We start from the raw sequence: 26,516 nt of genomic DNA on the forward strand, positions 1-26,516 counted from the left end.
GCTCCAATAGGAGGAAACTATGACTCCCACCGACAGATCGGTCTCACACCCCTTTCGACGGAGTCGGTGGGTGTGGAGGCAGGAAGAGGAGGAGGATGGGGGCGGAGGAAACCCCTTAGTGCAACTGATTTCTGATCGCCATTTTTCTTAGTTAAGAGGAGCTGTTTTTCAGTGGAAAACACCACCTCGACCAGCAGCATCTATGGTTGCTTCATACTCCCTCCCTCCCTCTTGAATTACTTGTCGCAAAAATATATCCATTTCTACGACAAGTAATTCGGGACGGAGGGAGTACCATACATTCATCCACAACATAAAAAGAGAAGCCGAACCGACAAATTTCAGTCCTAGTTGCAGGCCACTCGCTACCTCAGCACAGAAGAAATCAAGCAGTATATCCAAGTCCCATCGTATGATGATTTGTCAGAAAATGTATATTGGCCAAAAACAGGCGGAGCAACAGCGATTATGTTCAGCACTCCACCATTATTACAGATCCAGTGACAAGTTCTGCTCCAGGCCAAATTCCAGTCAAGTAAACAGTGTTCAAAGTCATAGAAAGCAGTACAGCTACCTACAGACATCCCTTACACCATTAGCTGGGCAATGTCCTTCCGGAAGACGCCCTCCATCATGTCCTTCCTCCTGGCGGTGACAGACGGGAACGGCGAGGTGGAGAGGCGCCTGCACTGGCTGCTCGCGCTGATCCTGGTGGACTGCATCATTGTGGGGAGGATAGGGAAGGACTTGGGCCGGATGTTCAGGGGCGAGAACAGCATCTTCCCGCTTGAGTCGTGCGTGGAGGTCTTGGAGGCGGGCTTCTGAGCTCCTGCGGTCTTGTTCATGGTCGAGAGGTGCCTGAGTTGCTCCGGGCTGCCGCCTGGCGGGCCTGGAGGGTGGGGGCGGATCTGTGCCGATGGCTTCATGCGGTCGAGCCAGCGAAGGACCGCGTTTCCGACGTTCCGACCAACTTCCAAGTCCCTCTCCTGAATGTTCTTGTGCACTGAGACTGCGACATCGAATATAGAACGTGTCCGCCTGCATAACATGGAGAAGAGAAAGGGTCAAATCAATCTTGATTGCTGGCTAGGATCGAAAACTGACAACCATTATTTGGTCCCAAAATGCACTGGCAATTTCAATAAGCATATCCCATCTTGGGTATTGATGACAAGCAGTCATCACTAGTACGGGCAGATTCAGCACAGAAGACAGCATCAGGTTTACAAAAACCAGTACAAGACATCACACCAGAGTCAAACATAATTATTTCACAGAACGCAACTGAAATCAAAGTTTTTCAGGCTGAATCCTACACAGGATAAGGGGTGTGTATAAGGGAAGGGAATGCAATAATATTTATCTGCTGGGAATATTCAGAGAGAACAAAGTACACTACACAAAGACAATATCAACTACTCCCTCTGTCCCAAAATAGTGTCTTTGATTTAGTACAACTTTAGGACGGATGGAGTATTTACAACAAGGTGTCTCGTGCAATTCAAACACATAGAGAAGCTACAAAGTGCTGCCTGTTATGTTTATGTTTCAAAAGCAATCTAAACTAAGTAGGTAACCCAAACAGCACAAAGTAAGCAGAGAAATGAACTCTCAAGACCGTATGCAAACTGAAGCGTGTTAGGCTTTTTCTCAACTCCAAACGAGCGGCAGTGAATCGGCTCAAAAGTAGTACAATACAATGCTCCTATAAAAATTGCCGGCTTAAAGCTAGAAATGCTCTGGGCCAGTAAAAGATGAAACCTCCCAGCTACAAGTTTTAGCACACAGCAGCACAGCAGTTATCACTCGTGCTCTCTAATGATCAGATAACAGGAACGCCTGCTTATCTTTTTATGTCTGAGACCTCTAGCTGGAAGCACATCCTACGACGCTGGGTAGCAGCACAGGGCGGCGGCTTGACCACAGATTTGAGCCCAAGCTTCCCCTGATCCGAACCCAACCCTTTGTTCTGACGCTGTACCCATTGGTACAGTAGGCGGTTCGCCGGACAAGCACGCCACGCGGGAGCAAAGGGCAGGGCAGGGCAGGATGTCCAATGAACCAGCGAGGGCCGGACGCGGCACGAGGCTGGGTAACGAGCCGGACCGGGCCTCGTGGAAGAGAGTGCGAGGAGGGAGGGAGGGGGGGATTTGGTAGTACCGTACCTGTAGACGAAGTCGCGGAGCTTGGGGTGGTTGGGGCCGATGAGGCGGCGCTGGCCGCGGAGCGCGAGGCGGTAGGTGCGGCGGAGGCCGAGGAAGTAGGCCGTGATGGCCGTGATCTCCCACAGCACCATCTCTCCCCGGCGGCGGGGCTGGCGGAGGGCGGAGAGGGTTTTACGGCGGCGGCGAGCGGATTCGGGGAAGGGGAAGGGGAAGGGGATCGGTTTGAGTCGTGGGGAGGGGGGCGAACGGGCCAGTAAAGTAAAATCCAGAGGGGAGGGGAGGATCGGGGAAGCAAAGGCATATGCCGGAGCGGAGCCGTGTCGACGCGTGTGCCCTGTTTTACTTGCAGGAGGGGCGGGTTTGTGTGCGTCGCGTGCGTAAGCCCTGATGCGATGCCTCGCATCTCCCCCACTGCTTTCCTTACTGCTTCTACTACTCTTTCTTTCTTTTCTTTTTTTTTTTTTTTTTTTTTTTTTTTTTTTTTGCGGACGCCACAACGATCGGCTGGGGATGATGGCCTTTGTTTTGCCAGAACGTCGTCTAATTCCAGTTCCGGTAAACCACGAGCGCTCGATATTTCCTGCTCCCTCCGTTTCAAAATACAAGACCTTTTAGAGATTTCACTAGAAGACTACATACGGAGTAAAATGAATGGATCTATACTCTAAAATACGTCTATATACATTCGTATGTAGTTCATAATGCAATCTCTATAAAGTTTTATATTTAGGAACGGAGGGAGTACTTCCTAGTATAAGTCGTGCCAAAATTCACGAATTTGTTTGGCTTGACCATCGGTAAAAACATGATGCAGCGAGCGCCTGAAATTTGTCGGAACAAAAATAAATCAACATTCTCGCAAAAATAGGTCCGAATATCATCGACTATTAGCTCTCGGCAAAAAAAATTGTGAGCGGAGAAGAAGGAGGAGTTGGATTTTTAGCCGACCGACTCAACTATACGGGAATTAAAGGAAGCTTCAATGATGATCGCTCGAGGGAGATGCGACACTAGAAAGTCTGCATATACCACCGAGTGAAGTAAAAAATTAGATTATCAAATCTCATACAGCATTCATTGATGACAAAGTGATAATGACATAAAAATAAGTAAAGTGTCAAACACATTTCTGTCTTCAAAAAACCTATTCGGTACCTAAAATACTTCTACATTCAAAATGATACCTAAAATATTTAAAGGTATTTTCTAATCCATTACTAACTTTTTTACTAAAAATTTATTTTTATTTTTTTTGCGGACGCCACAATGATCGGCTGGGGATGATGGCCTTTGTTTTGCCGGAACGTCGTCTAATTCCAGTTCCGGTAAACCACGAGCGCTCGATATTTCCTGCTCCCTCCGTTTCAAAATACAAGACCTTTTAGAGATTTCACTAGAAGACTACATACGGAGTAAAATGAATGGATCTATACTCTAAAATACGTCTATATACATTCGTATGTAGTTCATAATGCAATCTCTATAAAGTTTTATATTTAGGAACGGAGGGAGTACTTCCTAGTATAAGTCGTGCCAAAATTCACGAATTTGTTTGGCTTGACCATCGGTAAAAACATGACGCAGCGAGCGCCTGAAATTTGTCGGAACAAAAATAAATCAACATTCTCGCAAAAATAGGTCCGAATATCATCGACTATTAGCTCTCGGCAAAAAAAATTGTGAGCGGAGAAGAAGGAGGAGTTGGATATTTAGCCGACCGACTCAACTATACGGGAATTAAAGGAAGCTTCAATGATGATCGCTCGAGGGAGATGCGACACTAGAAAGTCTGCATATACCATCGAGTGAAGTAAAAAATTAGATTATCAAATCTCATACAGCATTCATTGATGACAAAGTGATAATGACATAAAAATAAGTAAAGTGTCAAACACATTTCTGTCTTCAAAAAACCTATTCGGTACCTAAAATACTTCTACATTCAAAATGATACCTAAAATATTTAAAGGTATTTTCTAATCCATTACTAACTCTTTTACTATTTTTTTTTTTTTTTGCGGACGCTACAACGATCGGCTGGGGATGATGGCCTTTGTTTTGCCGTAACGTCGTCTAATTCCAGTTCCGGTAAACCACGAGCGCTCGATATTTCCTGCTCCCTCCGTTTCAAAATACAAGACCTTTTAGAGATTTCACTAGAAGACTACATACGGAGTAAAATGAATGGATCTATACTCTAAAATACGTCTATATACATTCGTATGTAGTTCATAATGCAATCTCTATAAAGTTTTATATTTAGGAACGGAGGGAGTATTTCCTAGTATAAGTCGTGCCAAAATTCACGAATTTGTTTGGCTTGACCATCGGTAAAAACATGACGCAGCGAACGCCTGCAATTTGTCGGAACAAAAATAAATCAACATTCTCGCAAAAATAGGTCCGAATATCATCGACTATTAGCTCTCGGCAAAAAAAATTGTGAGCGGAGAAGAAGGAGGAGTTGGATATTTAGCCGACCGACTCAACTATACGGGAATTAAAGGAAGCTTCAATGATGATCGCTCGAGGGAGATGCGACACTAGAAAGTCTGCATATACCACCGAGTGAAGTAAAAAATTAGATTATCAAATCTCATACAGCATTCATTGATGACAAAGTGATAATGACATAAAAATAAGTAAAGTGTCAAACACATTTCTGTCTTCAAAAAACCTATTCGGTACCTAAAATACTTCTACATTCAAAATGATACCTAAAATATTTAAAGGTATTTTCTAATCCATTACTAACTTTTTTACTAAAAATTTATTTTTATTTTTTTTGCGGACGCCACAACGATCGGCTGGGGATGATGGCCTTTGTTTTGCCGGAACGTCGTCTAATTCCAGTTCCGGTAAACCACGAGCGCTCGATATTTCCTGCTCCCTCCGTTTCAAAATACAAGACCTTTTAGAGATTTCACTAGAAGACTACATACGGAGTAAAATGAATGGATCTATACTCTAAAATACGTCTATATACATTCGTATGTAGTTCATAATGCAATCTCTATAAAGTTTTATATTTAGGAACGGAGGGAGTACTTCCTAGTATAAGTCGTGCCAAAATTCACGAATTTGTTTGGCTTGACCATCGGTAAAAACATGACGCAGCGAACGCCTGAAATTTGTCGGAACAAAAATAAATCAACATTCTCGCAAAAATAGGTCCGAATATCATCGACTATTAGCTCTCGTCAAAAAAAATTGTGAGCGGAGAAGAAGGAGGAGTTGGATTTTTAGCCGACCGACTCAACTATACGGGAATTAAAGGAAGCTTCAATGATGATCGCTCGAGGAGATGCGACACTAGAAAGTCTGCATATACCATCGAGTGAAGTAAAAAATTAGATTATCAAATCTCATACAGCATTCATTGATGACAAAGTGATAATGACATAAAAATAAGTAAAGTGTCAAACACATTTCTGTCTTCAAAAAACCTATTCGGTACCTAAAATACTTCTACATTCAAAATGATACCTAAAATATTTAAAGGTATTTTCTAATCCATTACTAACTCTTTTACTATTTTTTTTTTTTTTTTTTTGCGGACGCTACAACGATCGGCTGGGGATGATGGCCTTTGTTTTGCCGGAACGTCGTCTAATTCCAGTTCCGGTAAACCACGAGCGCTCGATATTTCCTGCTCCCTCCGTTTCAAAATACAAGACCTTTTAGAGATTTCACTAGAAGACTACATACGGAGTAAAATGAATGGATCTATACTCTAAAATACGTCTATATACATTCGTATGTAGTTCATAATGCAATCTCTATAAAGTTTTATATTTAGGAACGGAGGGAGTATTTCCTAGTATAAGTCGTGCCAAAATTCACGAATTTGTTTGGCTTGACCATCGGTAAAAACATGACGCAGCGAACGCCTGCAATTTGTCGGAACAAAAATAAATCAACATTCTCGCAAAAATAGGTCCGAATATCATCGACTATTAGCTCTCGGCAAAAAAAAATGTGAGCGGAGAAGAAGGAGGAGTTGGATTTTTAGCCGACCGACTCAACTATACGGGAATTAAAGGAAGCTTCAATGATGATCGCTCGAGGGAGATGCGACACTAGAAAGTCTGCATATACCACCGAGTGAAGTAAAAAATTAGATTATCAAATCTCATACAGCATTCATTGATGACAAAGTGATAATGACATAAAAATAAGTAAAGTGTCAAACACATTTCTGTCTTCAAAAAACCTATTCGGTACCTAAAATACTTCTACATTCAAAATGATACCTAAAATATTTAAAGGTATTTTCTAATCCATTACTAACTTTTTTACTAAAAATTTATTTTTATTTTTTTTGCGGACGCCACAACGATCGGCTGGGGATGATGGCCTTTGTTTTGCCGGAACGTCGTCTAATTCCAGTTCCGGTAAACCACGAGCGCTCGATATTTCCTGCTCCCTCCGTTTCAAAATACAAGACCTTTTAGAGATTTCACTAGAAGACTACATACGGAGTAAAATGAATGGATCTATACTCTAAAATACGTCTATATACATTCGTATGTAGTTCATAATGCAATCTCTATAAAGTTTTATATTTAGGAACGGAGGGAGTACTTCCTAGTATAAGTCGTGCCAAAATTCACGAATTTGTTTGGCTTGACCATCGGTAAAAACATGACGCAGCGAGCGCCTGAAATTTGTCGGAACAAAAATAAATCAACATTCTCGCAAAAATAGGTCCGAATATCATCGACTATTAGCTCTCGGCAAAAAAAATTGTGAGCGGAGAAGAAGGAGGAGTTGGATTTTTAGCCGACCGACTCAACTATACGGGAATTAAAGGAAGCTTCAATGATGATCGCTCGAGGGAGATGCGACACTAGAAAGTCTGCATATACCACCGAGTGAAGTAAAAAATTAGATTATCAAATCTCATACAGCATTCATTGATGACAAAGTGATAATGACATAAAAATAAGTAAAGTGTCAAACACATTTCTGTCTTCAAAAAACCTATTCGGTACCTAAAATACTTCTACATTCAAAATGATACCTAAAATATTTAAAGGTATTTTCTAATCCATTACTAACTTTTTTACTAAAAATTTATTTTTATTTTTTTTGCGGACGCCACAACGATCGGCTGGGGATGATGGCCTTTGTTTTGCCGGAACGTCGTCTAATTCCAGTTCCGGTAAACCACGAGCGCTCGATATTTCCTGCTCCCTCCGTTTCAAAATACAAGACCTTTTAGAGATTTCACTAGAAGACTACATACGGAGTAAAATGAATGGATCTATACTCTAAAATACGTCTATATACATTCGTATGTAGTTCATAATGCAATCTCTATAAAGTTTTATATTTAGGAACGGAGGGAGTACTTCCTAGTATAAGTCGTGCCAAAATTCACGAATTTGTTTGGCTTGACCATCGGTAAAAACATGACGCAGCGAACGCCTGAAATTTGTCGGAACAAAAATAAATCAACATTCTCGCAAAAATAGGTCCGAATATCATCGACTATTAGCTCTCGGCAAAAAAAATTGTGAGCGGAGAAGAAGGAGGAGTTGGATTTTTAGCCGACCGACTCAACTATACGGGAATTAAAGGAAGCTTCAATGATGATCGCTCGAGGAGATGCGACACTAGAAAGTCTGCATATACCATCGAGTGAAGTAAAAAATTAGATTATCAAATCTCATACAGCATTCATTGATGACAAAGTGATAATGACATAAAAATAAGTAAAGTGTCAAACACATTTCTGTCTTCAAAAAACCTATTCGGTACCTAAAATACTTCTACATTCAAAATGATACCTAAAATATTTAAAGGTATTTTCTAATCCATTACTAACTCTTTTACTAATTTTTTTTTTTTTTTTTTTTTGCGGACGCTACAACGATCGGCTGGGGATGATGGCCTTTGTTTTGCCGGAACGTCGTCTAATTCCAGTTCCGGTAAACCACGAGCGCTCGATATTTCCTGCTCCCTCCGTTTCAAAATACAAGACCTTTTAGAGATTTCACTAGAAGACTACATACGGAGTAAAATGAATGGATCTATACTCTAAAATACGTCTATATACATTCGTATGTAGTTCATAATGCAATCTCTATAAAGTTTTATATTTAGGAACGGAGGGAGTATTTCCTAGTATAAGTCGTGCCAAAATTCACGAATTTGTTTGGCTTGACCATCGGTAAAAACATGACGCAGCGAACGCCTGCAATTTGTCGGAACAAAAATAAATCAACATTCTCGCAAAAATAGGTCCGAATATCATCGACTATTAGCTCTCGGCAAAAAAAATTGTGAGCGGAGAAGAAGGAGGAGTTGGATTTTTAGCCGACCGACTCAACTATACGGGAATTAAAGGAAGCTTCAATGATGATCGCTCGAGGGAGATGCGACACTAGAAAGTCTGCATATACCACCGAGTGAAGTAAAAAATTAGATTATCAAATCTCATACAGCATTCATTGATGACAAAGTGATAATGACATAAAAATAAGTAAAGTGTCAAACACATTTCTGTCTTCAAAAAACCTATTCGGTACCTAAAATACTTCTACATTCAAAATGATACCTAAAATATTTAAAGGTATTTTCTAATCCATTACTAACTTTTTTACTAAAAATTTATTTTTATTTTTTTTGCGGACGCCACAACGATCGGCTGGGGATGATGGCCTTTGTTTTGCCGGAACGTCGTCTAATTCCAGTTCCGGTAAACCACGAGCGCTCGATATTTCCTGCTCCCTCCGTTTCAAAATACAAGACCTTTTAGAGATTTCACTAGAAGACTACATACGGAGTAAAATGAATGGATCTATACTCTAAAATACGTCTATATACATTCGTATGTAGTTCATAATGCAATCTCTATAAAGTTTTATATTTAGGAACGGAGGGAGTACTTCCTAGTATAAGTCGTGCCAAAATTCACGAATTTGTTTGGCTTGACCATCGGTAAAAACATGACGCAGCGAGCGCCTGAAATTTGTCGGAACAAAAATAAATCAACATTCTCGCAAAAATAGGTCCGAATATCATCGACTATTAGCTCTCGGCAAAAAAAATTGTGAGCGGAGAAGAAGGAGGAGTTGGATTTTTAGCCGACCGACTCAACTATACGGGAATTAAAGGAAGCTTCAATGATGATCGCTCGAGGGAGATGCGACACTAGAAAGTCTGCATATACCACCGAGTGAAGTAAAAAATTAGATTATCAAATCTCATACAGCATTCATTGATGACAAAGTGATAATGACATAAAAATAAGTAAAGTGTCAAACACATTTCTGTCTTCAAAAAACCTATTCGGTACCTAAAATACTTCTACATTCAAAATGATACCTAAAATATTTAAAGGTATTTTCTAATCCATTACTAACTTTTTTACTAAAAATTTATTTTTATTTTTTTTGCGGACGCCACAACGATCGGCTGGGGATGATGGCCTTTGTTTTGCCGGAACGTCGTCTAATTCCAGTTCCGGTAAACCACGAGCGCTCGATATTTCCTGCTCCCTCCGTTTCAAAATACAAGACCTTTTAGAGATTTCACTAGAAGATTACATACGGAGTAAAATGAATGGATCTATACTCTAAAATACGTCTATATACATTCGTATGTAGTTCATAATGCAATCTCTATAAAGTTTTATATTTAGGAACGGAGGGAGTACTTCCTAGTATAAGTCGTGCCAAAATTCACGAATTTGTTTGGCTTGACCATCGGTAAAAACATGACGCAGCGAGCGCCTGAAATTTGTCGGAACAAAAATAAATCAACATTCTCGCAAAAATAGGTCCGAATATCATCGACTATTAGCTCTCGGCAAAAAAAATTGTGAGCGGAGAAGAAGGAGGAGTTGGATTTTTAGCCGACCGACTCAACTATACGGGAATTAAAGGAAGCTTCAATGATGATCGCTCGAGGGAGATGCGACACTAGAAAGTCTGCATATACCACCGAGTGAAGTAAAAAATTAGATTATCAAATCTCATACAGCATTCATTGATGACAAAGTGATAATGACATAAAAATAAGTAAAGTGTCAAACACATTTCTGTCTTCAAAAAACCTATTCGGTACCTAAAATACTTCTACATTCAAAATGATACCTAAAATATTTAAAGGTATTTTCTAATCCATTACTAACTTTTTTACTAAAAATTTATTTTTATTTTTTTTGCGGACGCCACAACGATCGGCTGGGGATGATGGCCTTTGTTTTGCCGGAACGTCGTCTAATTCCAGTTCCGGTAAACCACGAGCGCTCGATATTTCCTGCTCCCTCCGTTTCAAAATACAAGACCTTTTAGAGATTTCACTAGAAGACTACATACGGAGTAAAATGAATGGATCTATACTCTAAAATACGTCTATATACATTCGTATGTAGTTCATAATGCAATCTCTATAAAGTTTTATATTTAGGAACGGAGGGAGTACTTCCTAGTATAAGTCGTGCCAAAATTCACGAATTTGTTTGGCTTGACCATCGGTAAAAACATGACGCAGCGAGCGCCTGAAATTTGTCGGAACAAAAATAAATCAACATTCTCGCAAAAATAGGTCCGAATATCATCGACTATTAGCTCTCGGCAAAAAAAATTGTGAGCGGAGAAGAAGGAGGAGTTGGATTTTTAGCCGACCGACTCAACTATACGGGAATTAAAGGAAGCTTCAATGATGATCGCTCGAGGGAGATGCGACACTAGAAAGTCTGCATATACCATCGAGTGAAGTAAAAAATTAGATTATCAAATCTCATACAGCATTCATTGATGACAAAGTGATAATGACATAAAAATAAGTAAAGTGTCAAACACATTTCTGTCTTCAAAAAACCTATTCGTTACCTAAAATACTTCTACATTCAAAATGATACCTAAAATATTTAAAGGTATTTTCTAATCCATTACTAACTCTTTTACTATTTTTTTTTTTTTTTTTTTTTTGCGGACGCTACAACGATCGTCTGGGGATGATGGCCTTTGTTTTGCCGTAACGTCGTCTAATTCCAGTTCCGGTAAACCACGAGCGCTCGATATTTCCTGCTCCCTCCGTTTCAAAATACAAGACCTTTTAGAGATTTCACTAGAAGACTACATACGGAGTAAAATGAATGGATCTATACTCTAAAATACGTCTATATACATTCGTATGTAGTTCATAATGCAATCTCTATAAAGTTTTATATTTAGGAACGGAGGGAGTATTTCCTAGTATAAGTCGTGCCAAAATTCACGAATTTGTTTGGCTTGACCATCGGTAAAAACATGACGCAGCGAACGCGTGCAATTTGTCGGAACAAAAATAAATCAACATTCTGGCAAAAATAGGTCCGAATATCATCGACTATTAGCTCTCGGCAAAAAAAATTGTGAGCGGAGAAGAAGGAGGAGTTGGATATTTAGCCGACCGACTCAACTATACGGGAATTAAAGGAAGCTTCAATGATGATCGCTCGAGGGAGATGCGACACTAGAAAGTCTGCATATACCACCGAGTGAAGTAAAAAATTAGATTATCAAATCTCATACAACATTCATTGATGACAAAGTGATAATGACATAAAAATAAGTAAAGTGTCAAACACATTTCTGTCTTCAAAAAACCTATTCGGTACCTAAAATACTTCTACATTCAAAATGATACCTAAAATATTTAAAGGTATTTTCTAATCCATTACTAACTTTTTTACTAAAAATTTATTTTTATTTTTTTTGCGGACGCCACAACGATCGGCTGGGGATGATGGCCTTTGTTTTGCCGGAACGTCGTCTAATTCCAGTTCCGGTAAACCACGAGCGCTCGATATTTCCTGCTCCCTCCGTTTCAAAATACAAGACCTTTTAGAGATTTCACTAGAAGACTACATACGGAGTAAAATGAATGGATCTATACTCTAAAATACGTCTATATACATTCGTATGTAGTTCATAATGCAATCTCTATAAAGTTTTATATTTAGGAACGGAGGGAGTACTTCCTAGTATAAGTCGTGCCAAAATTCACGAATTTGTTTGGCTTGACCATCGGTAAAAACATGACGCAGCGAGCGCCTGAAATTTGTCGGAACAAAAATAAATCAACATTCTCGCAAAAATAGGTCCGAATATCATCGACTATTAGCTCTCGGCAAAAAAAATTGTGAGCGGAGAAGAAGGAGGAGTTGGATTTTTAGCCGACCGACTCAACTATACGGGAATTAAAGGAAGCTTCAATGATGATCGCTCGAGGGAGATGCGACACTAGAAAGTCTGCATATACCACTGAGTGAAGTAAAAAATTAGATTATCAAATCTCATACAGCATTCATTGATGACAAAGTGATAATGACATAAAAATAAGTAAAGTGTCAAACACATTTCTGTCTTCAAAAAACCTATTCGGTACCTAAAATACTTCTACATTCAAAATGATACCTAAAATATTTAAAGGTATTTTCTAATCCATTACTAACTTTTTTACTAAAAATTTATATTCTATTACTATTCTTTTACTGAACATTTTATATTCTATTAGTTGTTTTTACATTCTATTCTATTACTAAGTTTTATAATTTCTTTTTCATTCTATTAAAGATTCTTGTTTTTATTGTTGGGACCAAACGACTGGACCAAAATGGACGACTGGACCAAAATGGATGAATGACCACTAGAATTGACGGTGGGGATGTGTCCTACAAAACATCTCATACAAACTTTCTCTAATTCGGTCATATGGTCCATTTAAATCGTGGATTTTTTTTATAGTTCACAATCGACCTAGGGTTGGTCGCAATTGTTCTAGGGTTCGTCTCAATCTTTCTACGGCTCGCAAGCGGGGCTCGGAAGGAAGAGCCGGGGCATCGGGGCTCGGGCAGGATCGGGAGGAAGAGTAGATGAGGAGGGACAAGGCCGGACGAGAGAAGAATACATTGGAGGTGGAGCTCGGGGCTGCGTTGGGGCTCGGCCTCGGGACGAAGCAACGACGAGGCAGGGTCATCAAGGCGCGGGGGGAATACGATGCGAGGTCGATAGTGGCAGCGCGGCACGTGACGGTGATGGGGCTCGGGCGAAAGAGTGAGAGTGACAGAGTGAGCAAAACGGATGACCGAGGGAGACGATAAGATATTTGTAGCAGTAGCGTGTGGCATGGCATCAACGCTACTGCTAAGGCATTTACATATAGCGATGGGCACCGTGCACGCATTACTGCTAAGGGGCCCCCACCAACTGCCCTCCTCTAACTGTAGTGGCAACGATGGGTGCACAGCCAGCGCTACTGCTACCGCGGGGCCCAGATAGCAGCAGCGCTGGGTGGATGCCCAGGCGCTATTACTATAAGATACCTGTAGCGATGGTTTGTACCCCCGCTACTACTTAATGACAGTGGCGCTGGCCATCATTAGTGGAAAACGGGTCTTTGGCCTGGACCCTTTAGTCCCGGCCTCCATCTGGGCCGGGACTAAAGGCCCGACCACGTCGCCCCAAAATCGCAATGCCGCCCATTAGGCTTTGGTCCCGGCCCGTAAGTAGCCTTTAGTCCCGGTTTGTGTCTCAAACCGGGACTAAAGGGCTACGCGGTGCGCAGCCCGCATGTGCGCCATCTTTAGTCCCGGTTTGTGTCTCAAACCGGGACTAAAGTCCTCTGCCTATATATATTGGCCACAGCCCCCCTCTTCCCTCTTCCTTGCATTTTCTTGGATGGAAGAGTGTGGGTGTGTGCTAGCTCTCCATTTTTCTTGGATGCACTAGAGGTGTTTGTTGAAATGTGTGTTAGAGCGATGCCGCTTCAGTTCACCGAACACAACTACGATATGAGATGCCCGAGCCACGCTTAAACCTCTTCCTCTTTATTTCTACTTATTCTAAAAGGTTAGCAACTATATTTCCTCCTTTAGACCGTGCGGTACTAATTTTTAGGATCGTGATTGTATTTGATATACTGTCGTATAACGCAGATGAGCCATCCATGGATGTACGGTGATCGACGCACAACCGCTTACAGAGAAGGCGTGCATTCTTTTCGAGATGCAGCCGATGCGAACAAGCATGGTGGTGGCTATATGTTTTGTCCATGTGTTGAATGTCGGAATGAGAAGGATTACGCTTCCTCAAGAGTCATTCAGAGCCACCTACTTCGGTCTGGTTTTATGTCGGGCTATAATGTTTGGACCAAGCACGGAGAAAGAGGGGTTATGATGGAAGACGACGATGAAGAAGAAGAGAACGATGATGACAACTACCGATCTATGTTCCCTGAGTATGCTGATACCGTAATGGAAGACAATGAAGAAGAAGATCAGGATGAAGAACGGGAACCAGATGAGCCCGCTGATGATCTTGGCCGGGTCATTTCTGATGCACGGCGAGGTTGCGACACAGAAAAGGAGAGGTCGCAGTTTGAGCAGATGTTACAGGACCACAACAAATTGTTGTACCCAACTTGTGAAGATGGCCAGAAGAAGCTGGGTAGCACACGGGAATTGCTGAAGTGGAAGGCAGAGACCGGTGTGACTGACTCGTCATTCGAAAAGTTGCTGGTACTGATGAAGAAGATGCTTCCAAGAAAGAACGAATTGCCCGCCAGCACGTACGAAGCAAAGAAGCTTGTCTGTCCTCTAGGATTAGACGTGCAGAAGATACATGCATGCCCTAATGACTGCATCCTCTACCGCAGTGAGAAGTACGAGAATATGGATAAATGCCCGGTATGCACTGCATTGCGGTATAAGATCAGAAAAGATGACCCCGGTGATATTGAGGGCGAGCCACCCAGGAAGAGGGTTCCTGCCAAGGTGATGTGGTATGCTCCTATAATACTAGGGTTGAAACGTCTGTTCAGAAATAAAGATCATGCGAAGTTGTTGCGATGGCACATGGAAGATCGTATGAAAGACGATAAGTTGAGGCACACCGCTGATGGTCGGCAGTGGAGAAAAATCGAGAGAGAGTTCCCGAGATTTGCAGGTGACGCGAGGAACTTATGGTTTGGTCTGAGTACAGATGGCATGAATCCTTTTGGGGAGCAGAGTTGCAGTCACAACACCTGGCCCGTTACTCTATGTATCTACAACCTTCCTCCTTGGTTGTGCATGAAGCGGAAGTTCATTATGATGCCAGTGCTTATCCAAGGTCCAAAGCAACCCGGCAACGATATTGATGTGTACCTAAGGCCATTAGTTGATGAACTTTTACAGCTGTGGGCCGAACCAGGTGTACGTGTGTGGGACGAGCACAAACAAGAGGAATTTGACCTTCGAGCGTTGCTTTTCGTAACCATCAATGATTGGCCTGCTCTTAGTAACATTTCAGGACAGTCAAACAAGGGATACAATGCATGCACGCACTGTTTAGATCAGACAGAAAGTATATATCTGGACAAATGTAGGAAGAATGTGTACCCGTACAATCGTCGTTTTCTTCCGCCCAAGCATCCCTTAAAGAAAAAAGGCAAGCATTTCAATGGAAAGGCAGAACCCCGGGGGAAGCCTGTCATCCGTACTGGTGCTGAAGTATTTGATATGGTCAAAGATTTAAAAGTAATCTTTGGAAAGGGTCCTCGCAGCCAACCTATTCCTAACGGCCGTGATAAGAGCGTACCCATGTGGAAGAAGAAATCTATATTTGGGAGCTACCCTACTGGGAAGTCCATGAGGTCCGCTCGGTAATCGACGTGAAGCACCTGACGAAGAATCTCTGCGTGAATATTCTAGGCTTCCTGGGCTTGTATGGGGAGTCAAAAGATACACCGGAAGCACGGGAGGACCAGGAACGTCATAAAGGAAGAGATAGCATGCATCGAGGGCAGTTTCAAGGGCGTGCCAGCTATGCTCTTACTAAGGAAGAGAAGGAAATCTTCTTTGAAGTCCTTTTCAGTATCAAGGTCCCGACTGGCTTCTCGTCGAATATAAAGTGAATCGTAAATATGAAAGACAAAAAATTCCAAAACCTAAAGTCTCATGACTGCCACGTGCTTATGACACAATTGCTTCCGGTTGCATTGAGGGGAATTCTACCGGAAAATGTTCGCTTGGCAATTGTGAAGGTATGTGCATTCCTCAATGCAATTTCTCAGAAGGTAATCGATCGAGAAAGTCCATTAGGGTTACAGATTGATGTGGTCCAATGTCTGGTCAGCTTTGAGTTGTTGTTCCCACCATCCTTCTTCAATATAATGACACACCTCCTAGTTCACCTAGTCGAAGAGATTATAATTCTCGGTCCTGTGTTTCTACACAATATGTTCCCCTTCGAGAGGTTCATGGGAGTCTTAAAGAAATATGTTCCCCTTCGAGAGGTTCATGGGAGTCTTAAAGAAATATGTTCGTAACCGTGCTAGGCCAGAAGGAAGCATCTCCAAGGGCTATGGAACAGAGGAGGTCATTGAGTTTTGTGTGGACTTTCTTCCTGACCTTAAGCCGATTGGTGTTCCTGAATCTCGGTATGAGGGTAGGCTGACAGGAAAAGGCACACTAGGAAGGAAAACAAAAGTATGTATGGAAAACCCGGGGACACAATTCTACACAATTCCACCGTGGTGGCTCTGTATATCGTGAGACACAAGAATATTCTACGCTCCGAAAACCCTGGGAAGGCTGACTCTTGGATTAAAGGGGAACACGAGAAGACTTCCGGCAGTTGGTTGCAGACACATCTCATGAATGACGACACCGTTGGAGATCAGCTGTACTGTTTGGCCAGGCCACCATCTTCGACTATATGTACTTTCCAAGGGTATGAGATAAATTACACGGTTGCCCAAGACAAAAAGAGCACCAACCAAAATAGTGGTGTCCTCTTTGATGCAACAGACGAGAATGGGCACTATTTGGAAACATGTTACGGGTACATAGAGGAGATATGAGAACTTGACTATGGACTTACTTTTAAGACCCTTTGTTTCGGTGCAAATGGGTGAAGCTGACAGGAGGCGGGGTAGTTGAAGACCAAAAGTACGGCATGACAACAGCGGATCTCAACAATCTTGCGTACATGGACGAACCATTTGTCCTAGCCAATGATATCGCTCAGGTTTTCTATGTGAAGGACATGTCTACAAAAACGAGAAAAAGAAATCAGCAAAAGAAGATATCGTCTGATGAGCCAAAACGCCACATAGTTCTTTCAGGGAAAAAACATCGTGGGAGTAGATGACAAGACAGACATGTTAGTAGATTATAATAAGTTTCATGAAATTCCGCCCTTCAAAGTGAAAACTGACCCAAGCATCCTACTGAATGATGAAGATTCTCCATGGCTACGACCCAGAAGAAAACAGAAATAATAGATAGGAATATTGGTGCAATAATGTAATAATGTATTAAACCTTTTATGTAATGCATGTATGGAATGTACTAAACCTTTTAGTTTTGAATTATTTATTCAATTTCAAACACTTTTCATTATCATAGTTTTGTCAAATTCTCAAATATGCAAAAATAATTTTAATAAACATAGTTTTTAATTGAAAATAACAAAATAGTTAATAGTTTGGCTAGTCAAAAAATGAAATCCCTTCGTAACAGATGAGTTCTCGTTCGAAACCCTCATACTTCGAGAGAGATTGTCTGTTTTGTACACGAAGTGCATCCAGTTTTTGTCGTAACCCTCTCCACTTTTTAGCACATTCTATGTGGGTGAAATGATGATACCATGCCAACTTTCAACATTTTCAGGGTTCATTTGTAGTGCTTTTCAATTTTAGGGTCAACTAGCTCAAAAAAAAAATAAGTAAATGCACGAAAAATACCAAATGAAGTCAGAAATTGTTGAAATTTTGTGATGTGCCTTTGAATGGTGCACTTTGAACACACAAAAAGTATGGAGTTCAAATAATTTCAAAAAAATGAAATCCCTTTGTAAGAGACGAGTTCTCGTTCGAAACGCTCATACTTCGAGAGTGATTGTCCGTTTTGTACACGAATTGCATCCAGTTTTTGTCGTAGCCCTCTCAACTTTTTAACACATGCTATGTGGGTGAAATGATGATAGCATGCCAACTTTCAACATTTTCAGAGTTCATTTGTAGTGCTTTTCAATTTTAGGGTCAACTAGCCCAAAAAAACAAAAGTAAATGCACGAAAAATACCAAATTAAGTCAGAAATTGTTGAAAATTTGTGATGTGCCTTTGAATGGTGCATTTTAAAAACACAAAAAGTATGGAGTTCAAATAAGTTCAAAAAATGAAATCCCTTTGTAATAGATGAGTTCTCGTTCGAAACCCTCATACTTCGAAAGAGATTGTCTGTTTTGTACACGAAGTGCATCCAGTTTTTGTCGTAACCCTCTCCACTTTTTAGCACATGCTATGTGGGTGAAATGATGATACCATGCCAACTTTCAACATTTTCACAGTTCATTTGTAGTGCTTTTCAATTTTAGGGTCAACTAGCTAAAAAAAATAAGTAAATGCACGAAAAATACCAAATGAAGTTAAAAATTGTTGAAATTTTGTGATGTGCGTTTGAATGGTGCATTTTGAACACACAAAAAGAATGGAGTTCAAATAAGTTCAAAAAAATGAAATCCCTTTGTAAGAGATGAGTTCTCGTTCGAAACGCTCATACTTCGAGAGAGATTGTCCGTTTTGTACACGAAGTGCATCCAGTTTTTGTCGTAGCCCTCTCAACTTTTTAACACGTGCTATATGGGTGAAATTATGATAGCATGCCAACTTTCAACATTTTCAGAGTTCATTTGTAGTGCTTTTCAATTATAGGGTCAACTAGCCCAAAAGAACAAAACTAAATGCACGAAAAATACCAAATTAAGTCAGAAATTGTTGAGAATTTGTGGTGTGCCTTTGAATGGTGCTTTTTGAATACACAAAAAGTATGGAGTTCAAATAAGTTCAAAATATGAAATCCCTTTGTAATAGAGGATTTCTCGTTCGAAACCCTCATACTTCGAGAGAGATTGTCTGTTTTGTACACGAAGTGCATCCAGTTTTTGTCGTAACCCTCTCCACTTTTTATCACATGCTATGTGGGTGAAATGATGATACCATGCCAACTTTCAACATTTTCAGAGTTCATTTGTGGTGCTTTTCAATTTTAGGGTCAACTAGCTCAAAAAAAAGTAAATACACGAAAAAAACCAAATGAAGTGAGAAGTTGTTGAAATTTTATGATGTGCCTTTGAATGGTGCATTTTGAACACACAAAAATAATGGAGTTCAAATAAGTTCAATAAAATGAAATCCCTTTGTAAGAGATGAGTTCTCGTTCGAAACGTTGATACTTCGAGAGAGATTGTCCGTTTTGTACACGAAGTGCATCCAGTTTTTGTCGTAGCCCTCTCAACTTTTTTACACATGCTATGTGGGTGAAATGATGATAGCATGCCAACTTTCAACATTTTCAGAGTTCATTTGTAGTGCTTTTCAATTATAGGGTCAAATAGCCCAAAAAAACAAAAGTAAATGCACGAAAAATACCAAATTAAGTCAGAAATTGTTGAAAATTTGTGATGTGCCTTTGAATGGTGCTTTTTGAACACACAAAAAGTATGGAGTTCAAATAAGTTCAAAAAATGAAATCCCTTTGTAATAGATGAGTTCTCGTTCGAAAACCCTCATACTTCGAGAGAGATTGTTTGTTTTGTACACGAAGTGCATCCAATTTTTGTCGTAACCCTCTCCACTTTTTATCACATGCTATGTGGGTGAAATGATGATACCATGCCAACTTTCGACATTTTCAGAGTTCATTTGTAGTGCTTTTCAATTTCAGGGTCAACTAGCTCAAAAAAAATAAGAAGATGCACGAAAAATACCAAATGAAGTGAGAAATTGTTGAAATTTTGTGATGTGCCTTTGAATGGTGCATTTGAACACACAAAAAGTATGGAGTTCAAATAAGTTCAAAAAAAATGAAATCCCTTTGTAAGAGATGAGTTCTCGTTCGAACGCTCATACTTCGAGAGAGATTGTCCGTTTTGTACACGAAGTGCATCCAGTTTTTGTCGTAGCCCTCTCAACTTTTTAACACATGCTATGTGGGTGAAATGATGATAGCATGCCAACTTTCAACATTTTCAGAGTTCATTTGTAGTGCTTTTCAATTTTAGGGTCAACTAGCTCAAAAAAACAAAAGTAAATGCACGAAAAATACCAAATCAAGTCAGAAATTGTTGATAATTTGTGATGTGCCTTTGAATGGTGAATTTTAGACACACAAAAAGTATGGAGTTCAAATAAGTTCAAAAAATGAAATCCCTTTGTAATAGATGAGTTCTCGTTCGAAACCCTCATACTTCGAGAGAGATTGTTTGTTTTGTACACGAAGTGCATCCAGTTTTTGTCGTAACCCTCTCCACTTTTTAGCACATTCTATGTGGATGAAATGATGATACCATGCCAACTTTCAACATTTTCAGAGTTTATTTGTAGTGCTTTTCAATTTTAGGGTCAACTAGCTCAAAAAAAAAAAGTAAATGCACGAAAAATACCAAATGAAGTCAGAAATTGTTGAAATTTTGTGATGTGCCTTTGAATGGTGCATTTTGAACACACAAAAAGTATGGAGTTCAAATAAGTTCAAATAAATGAAATCCCTTTGTAAGAGATGAGTTATCGTTCGAAACCGTGATACTTCAAGAGAGATTGTCCGTTTTGTACACGAAGTGCATCCAGTTTTTGTCGTAGCCCTCTCAACTTTTTAACACATGCTATGTGGGTGAAATGATGATAGCATGCTAACTTTCAACATTTTCAGAGTTCATTTGTAGCGCTTTTCAATTTTATGGTCAACTAGCCCAAAAAAACAAAAGTAAATGCACGAAAAATACCAAATTAAGTCAGAAATTGTTGAAAATTTGTGATGTGCCTTGGAATGGTGCTTTTTGAACACACAAAATGTATGGAGTTCAAATAAGTTCAAAAAATGAAATCCCTTTGTAATAGATGAGTTCTCGTTCGAAACCCTCATACTTTGAGAAAGATTGTCCGTTTTGTACACGAAGTGCATCCAGTTTTTGCCGTAACCCTCTCAACTTTTTAGGACATGCTATGCGGGTGAAATGATGATACCATGCCAACTTTCAACATTTTCAGAGTTCATTTGTAGTGCTTTTCAATTTCAGGGTCAACTAGCTAAAAAAAAGTAAATTCATGAAAAATACCAAATGAAGTCAGAAATTGTTGAAATTTTGTGATGTGCCTTTGAATGGTGCATTTTGAACACACAAAAAGTATGGAGTTCAAATAAATTCAAAAATATGAAATCCCTTTGTAAGAGATGAGTTCTCGTTCGAAATCCTCATACTTCGAGAGAGATTGTCCGTTTTGTACACGAAGTGCATCCAGTTTTTGTTGTAGCCCTTTCAACTTTTTAACACATACTATGTGGGTGAAATGATGATAGCATGCCAACTTTCAATATTTTCAGAGTTCATTTGTAGTGCTTTTCAATTTTAGGGTCAACTATCCCAAAAAAACAAAAGTAAATGCACGAAAAATACCAAATTAAGTCAGAAATTGTTGAAAATTTGTGATGTGACTTTGAATGGTGCTTTTTGAACACACAAAATGTATGGAGTTCAAATAAGTACAAAAAATGAAATCACTTTGTAACAGATGAGTTCTCGTTCGAAACCCTGATACTTCGAGAGAGATTGTCCGTTTTGTACACGAAGTGCATCCCGTTTTTGCCGTAACGCTCTCAACTTTCTAGCACATGCTATGTGGGTGAAAATGATGATACCATGCCAACTTTTAATATTTTTAGAGTTCATTTGTAGTGCTTTTCAATTTCAGGGTCAACTAGCTCAAAAAATTAAGTAAATTCACGAAAAATATCAAATGAAGTTAGAAATTTCATAAAGTTTTTTTTGTTAAAATATTTAATAGAAAACAAAAAAAAGAGTCAACTAAAAAGAATCAACTAAAATATTAACTGAAATGAATGAATTAAAAATAATTAACTAAAATTATCAAAGTGCTTATTTGTTGGAAAGAATCAAGTAAAACATTAGCTAAAAATATTTAATAGCAAAGAATTAAAATATAAACTAGGACTAAAAATTATTAACGTAAAAAATGCCACCTATTGGGCCATCACGGCCTGCATACGACTAGAAACCCTACCCGACAGGTGGGCCAGGATGCAGGCCCGCGAGCCCAATATAGGCCCAAGACGCAACGTGTCGTGGTTTTGTCACGACAGATGTCCTCGTGAAAGGACTTAGTATTGGAGCCATCGCACCTTGGTGGCGACTCAAAGGGGTTGAACAGGAGAGACACGCCGATTTACCCAGGTTCGGCCCCTCGTGAGGAGGTAAAGGCCTACGTCCTGCTTTGAGTTGTATTGATGGAGTTTTGATTACAAGGAGGGCGTAACTCGCCAGACCTAGCACTCGATGATTCCTAACCTCCCCTCTTCTTCCCTGGGACTCGCCTTTATATACAGGTCGAACCCCTAGGGTTTACAAGGGTACTTTTCTTTCTACAAATCGTGACCTCTACGGTCTCCAAGTCGCCATCTTCCAAAGCTTGGAGACCTTCCGGAAATTATAAATCGCCATACAACCTTCGGTCTTGCCAGGCCAAGGCCCAAACCACGCTCAGGTGAATCGCCTGATTTGGTGACCCGACCCAACTAGGGCGGGTCATTAACATGTAATATCCCCAACATTAGGCCCCAGATTGACTTGAATTCTCTTCACACCAATATACGTCAGAAACTTTAACCCGCCATCTGTCGTGGAAAAACTTAAATCGCCAAACCATTTCTCGTTGGCATCTTCTTATCCCTTGAATTCCGAAAAAGACTGACGTAATCCTAACGGATCCTTTGATATTGCTATCCCAAAATTTTCGGAGCGTCATTATAGCGAATCTTTTTATCCTTCGGTGATTCCCGCTCACGGCGCCTCGATTCCAGCGCCTGCCCTGTTAAATAGGTGGGGGGGGGGGGGACAGGTCTGGCGCATTCCACCCACCAGTCTTGTCAATCTTCTCCCCATTATCACAGCGAGAAAACCCTTATTGCCTTCTGAGAGCTCCGCCGCCGACCGCAGTTCCTGTCGTCGCCCAAAAGCTTTGGCGCCGCCCAAAAGATCTTGTCGCCGTCAAGCACTTCACCGCGGCCGAGCTGCTCGCCACCATCGAGCATCTCACTATCGTCGACCACCTCGCTGTTGCCAGGCACTTCGTCGCCGCCGAAGATCTCCACGCCCGACCGAGACTTTCGTGCTCCTCCAACAGCCTTCGTCGCCGTCGACCACCTCCGGCCGAACCCATCAGGTTAGGTCACCGCTCACTTAAGAGCAGATCCCCATCCCTTTCCGAAGTTCATCACTGCCGTGTTCTTGATGCCTTCCCGAATATTTGTTACCTATCCTTGATTAGTTAGTATTGAGGACAACGAGAAAACCAATGCCTCTAATATCTTCACTAATCCGCCCTCGATTTGCATGTTTAGAGCAGTGTTTCATCAAACCAACAACATTACCTCATCCTGGTTGTAAGTTGCCGTATCCAGTCATTTTCCTCATGTATTTTCGGCTGTCCAGTAGATCCATAATTTACCGCTCGTTGCGTAAAAGCTGTTTGTAGTCTTCATACTTCACCATTTTAATCAAATGTCTCCGACGCTTTAAGACACAACTCTTGTGAGTAGCCAACCTTCGTAAGTCGCCGTAGCAACCTGACTCGGATCTTTATATGGCGGGTCAAGATTTCTCCTCAATCCGCGAACAAATTACTCGGCGAGTCAAATGAACTTATTTCACCTCTTACGATAGATGTTCAAGCGTGTAAATTCATCCGTACTTTACTCCTTTGTAGCATGGGCACCGTCTTCAAAAGTGACTGGCTCCCTACCAAGGTCAATGATACCATACTAGAGGATTATGTGAAAACTGGAAATTTGGACCCTCAGGATGTTATCGGTTGGCGTACCGGGTTCGGAGAGGATCTCCCCAATCCCAAAGAAGGGGAGATAGTTGTTTTCGTCGAACACCTTGAGCGGGGTTTTAAGCCGCCCGGATCAAAGTTCCTTAGAGACGCCATGGCTTTCATGAACGTCCGCCTCCAGGATCTGGGGCCCAACTCGATAAGTAACCTATGCCAGTCCCAAGTGTTTTGTGAGGCTTATCTGCGGATGGAACCCTCAGTTCCCTTATTCTGGTACTTTTTCCACTTAAATCGCCAAACAGAATTTCACAACGGCCCCAGCCTGGAACATGGTGGTGTAAACGTTCAGCGCCGCAGGGATAGCCCATTTCCCTCACTCGCCATGCCAAGCCATCCCAAAGGCTGGGGCGAGTCTTGGTTCTATTTTCAAGATACCTCACCTGTAGGCAAAAACAAGCTTCTAGGCTATAGGGAAGATCGCCTTCCAACGAATTTCAAGCTTCCGGACAAGCTCACCGACGAGGAGGAATCAGATTTCATCCCAGTATTGTCCGAGTTAAGATCTTTGACAAACAACGGCCTTACTGGGGTCGACTTGATCCGCTGCTGGGTCGAATGGCGCATCCTCCCTTTAAGTCGCCGGGACGGGTTAATGTGCGAATTTGACGGCACCTTAGATCATCCTCAATGTTATTCCCGCACGGCTTTAACGGAAAATGATATTGTCGCCATCATCAAGAAGCTAACCGGTGAGCCTGCGGGAAAATGCAGCCAAATCGGCCTCAAACCCTTCTATAAGATTAATCCGGCGCCCAAGGTAAGCAACTGTAACCCGCCTTTGCCTTTACTTCTTATGTTTCATTCGAATTGTGGCCTTTTATAACATATGCCATTCCAGAAAGGTGATAAATTTTGGTCCAAGAAGCCCAAAAAGCCAGCCATGAAGCAAGCTAAGCCGCCCCCAAAGAAGAAAACCAAGGGCAAGGGCAAAGCTGCTGTGGCCGAGCCATCCGAAGCCGATGAATCTCAAGTCGGCGACGCACCTTCAGAGGTAAAAACCTATCCTATTTTCACTCGCCATCCACTACTGTTAACTTTGTATTTATGTCTCTGCCTCTCTTGAATAGAATGAAGACAACGAAAGCCAGGAGGATTCTGTAGAGGTAATTTTTGTTTCCTCCGATTCATCTCCTTCTCCACCTAAGCCGGCCAGACGAATTTGTGGGAAAGTTCCCTTCTCACATCCAAATGCTTGTTTGGACCCAAAATTTCTTCTGAAGAAAGCACAATATACTTCAAATCGGAAGACCGGAAGTCATTCCGATGATCTGGTGTCCGGCTTACCAACAAAGAACAAGAGAAAGCCAAATGAGGTACCCATGAATGACACTTCTTCATGTTTCTTTGGATCGCATCTGTGACCCGCCAATATCTTTGACGTATAATTCTTGCATAATTCTCCTCCTACATCTGGCAACTCAGTAATGTCGACACTTCCGCCAATGATCCGTGTCCCTGGGTAAGTCCTTTGATAATTTTACTTTGAATCTGATGGTGATACATTTTTGATCCTTAAACGCGCTTCTTCCCTCTTTCAGGGCACATGCGAAGAAGAGGAAAACCAGCGGGTCAACTCCTATTATAATCTCAGAGCCCATCAAAGAACTGGCGCCGATCCAAGATAACCCGGACCAAGACAAACCTGAGGATCAAATGGATCTTCCTAGCTCGCCCAAGGAAACAATGGATGCCCCCAAGCCGCCAAGTTCATTGACAACAGTAGAAGACCCGGACGCTGTAATTATCACTGGTACCAGCTTCTCTAAACCGGCCACAACGGTTTTGTCAAAACATGTGCCATCATCATCTCAAGCCATTCCTGAGTCTAGACTCTCCAAGGCTAAGCTTTCTGAATATGAACATCTGGAATTCAAAGAACTTTGCTCTGGTTTTGCAAATCGCCTGGAGGCGAGTTATGAGATGGAGAAAAGCCTGCTTCAGATGCTAAAGAATAAACATGAGGTAAGCTTTGTTATATACTATATTATCCCCATTAACCCCCAAGGGCCGGGTCATGAGTAAAAAGATGGGCCGGGTCTTGATCACTTAGAAAAACTTTCGACTAGTAACCCCCAAGGGCCGGGTCATCAGTAAAAAGATAAGTCGGGTCTTGATCACTAGAAAAACTTTCGACCAGTAACCCCCAAGGGCTGGGTCATCAATAAAAAGATGAGCCGGGTCTTGATCAATTAGAAAAACTTTCGACGAGTAACCCCCAAGGGCCGGGTCATCAGTAAAAAGATGAGCCGGGTCTTGATCACTAGAAAAACTTTCGACCAGTAACCCCCAAGGGCCGGGTCATCAATAAAAAGATGAGTCGGGTCTTGGTCACTAGAAAAACTTTCGACCAGTAACCCCCAAGGGCCGGGTCATCAAAAAAGATGAGCCGGGTCTTGATGTTGTATAATTTTGTCTGAAAAAATTATACATTAGCCCGTCAGGGATATTGCTTGCAATAGTTA

At 41.2% G+C, this 26,516-nt stretch overlaps 1 protein-coding gene across 1 annotated transcript; it reads right to left on the reverse strand.

The window, feature by feature from the left end:
• Positions 1 to 395: 395 nt before the first annotated feature.
• LOC123401480 lies at positions 396 to 2,467 on the reverse strand. Its single transcript, XM_045095303.1, has 2 exons — positions 2,166 to 2,467; positions 396 to 1,038 (listed from the first exon to the last, which is right to left on the reverse strand). The coding sequence occupies exons 1-2, from the start codon at positions 2,294 to 2,296 to the stop codon at positions 588 to 590; spliced, it is 582 nt and encodes a 193-aa protein (XP_044951238.1). The 5' UTR covers positions 2,297 to 2,467; the 3' UTR covers positions 396 to 587.
• Positions 2,468 to 26,516: the final 24,049 nt, after the last annotated feature.

This window comes from Hordeum vulgare, chromosome 6H (genome assembly GCF_904849725.1).
Source record: "Hordeum vulgare subsp. vulgare chromosome 6H, MorexV3_pseudomolecules_assembly, whole genome shotgun sequence".
Taxonomy (NCBI): domain Eukaryota; kingdom Viridiplantae; phylum Streptophyta; class Magnoliopsida; order Poales; family Poaceae; genus Hordeum; species Hordeum vulgare.

Bases quoted from the DNA above. Each gene is read 5' to 3' on its own strand.
- LOC123401480 (XM_045095303.1), bottom strand. From the start codon at position 2,296: ATGGTGCTGTGGGAGATCACGGCCATCACGGCCTACTTCCTCGGCCTC. The intron at 1,039-2,165 runs GTACGGTACTAC...CATGTTATGCAG, and splicing joins CTCCGCGACTTCGTCTACAG to GCGGACACGTTCTATATTCG.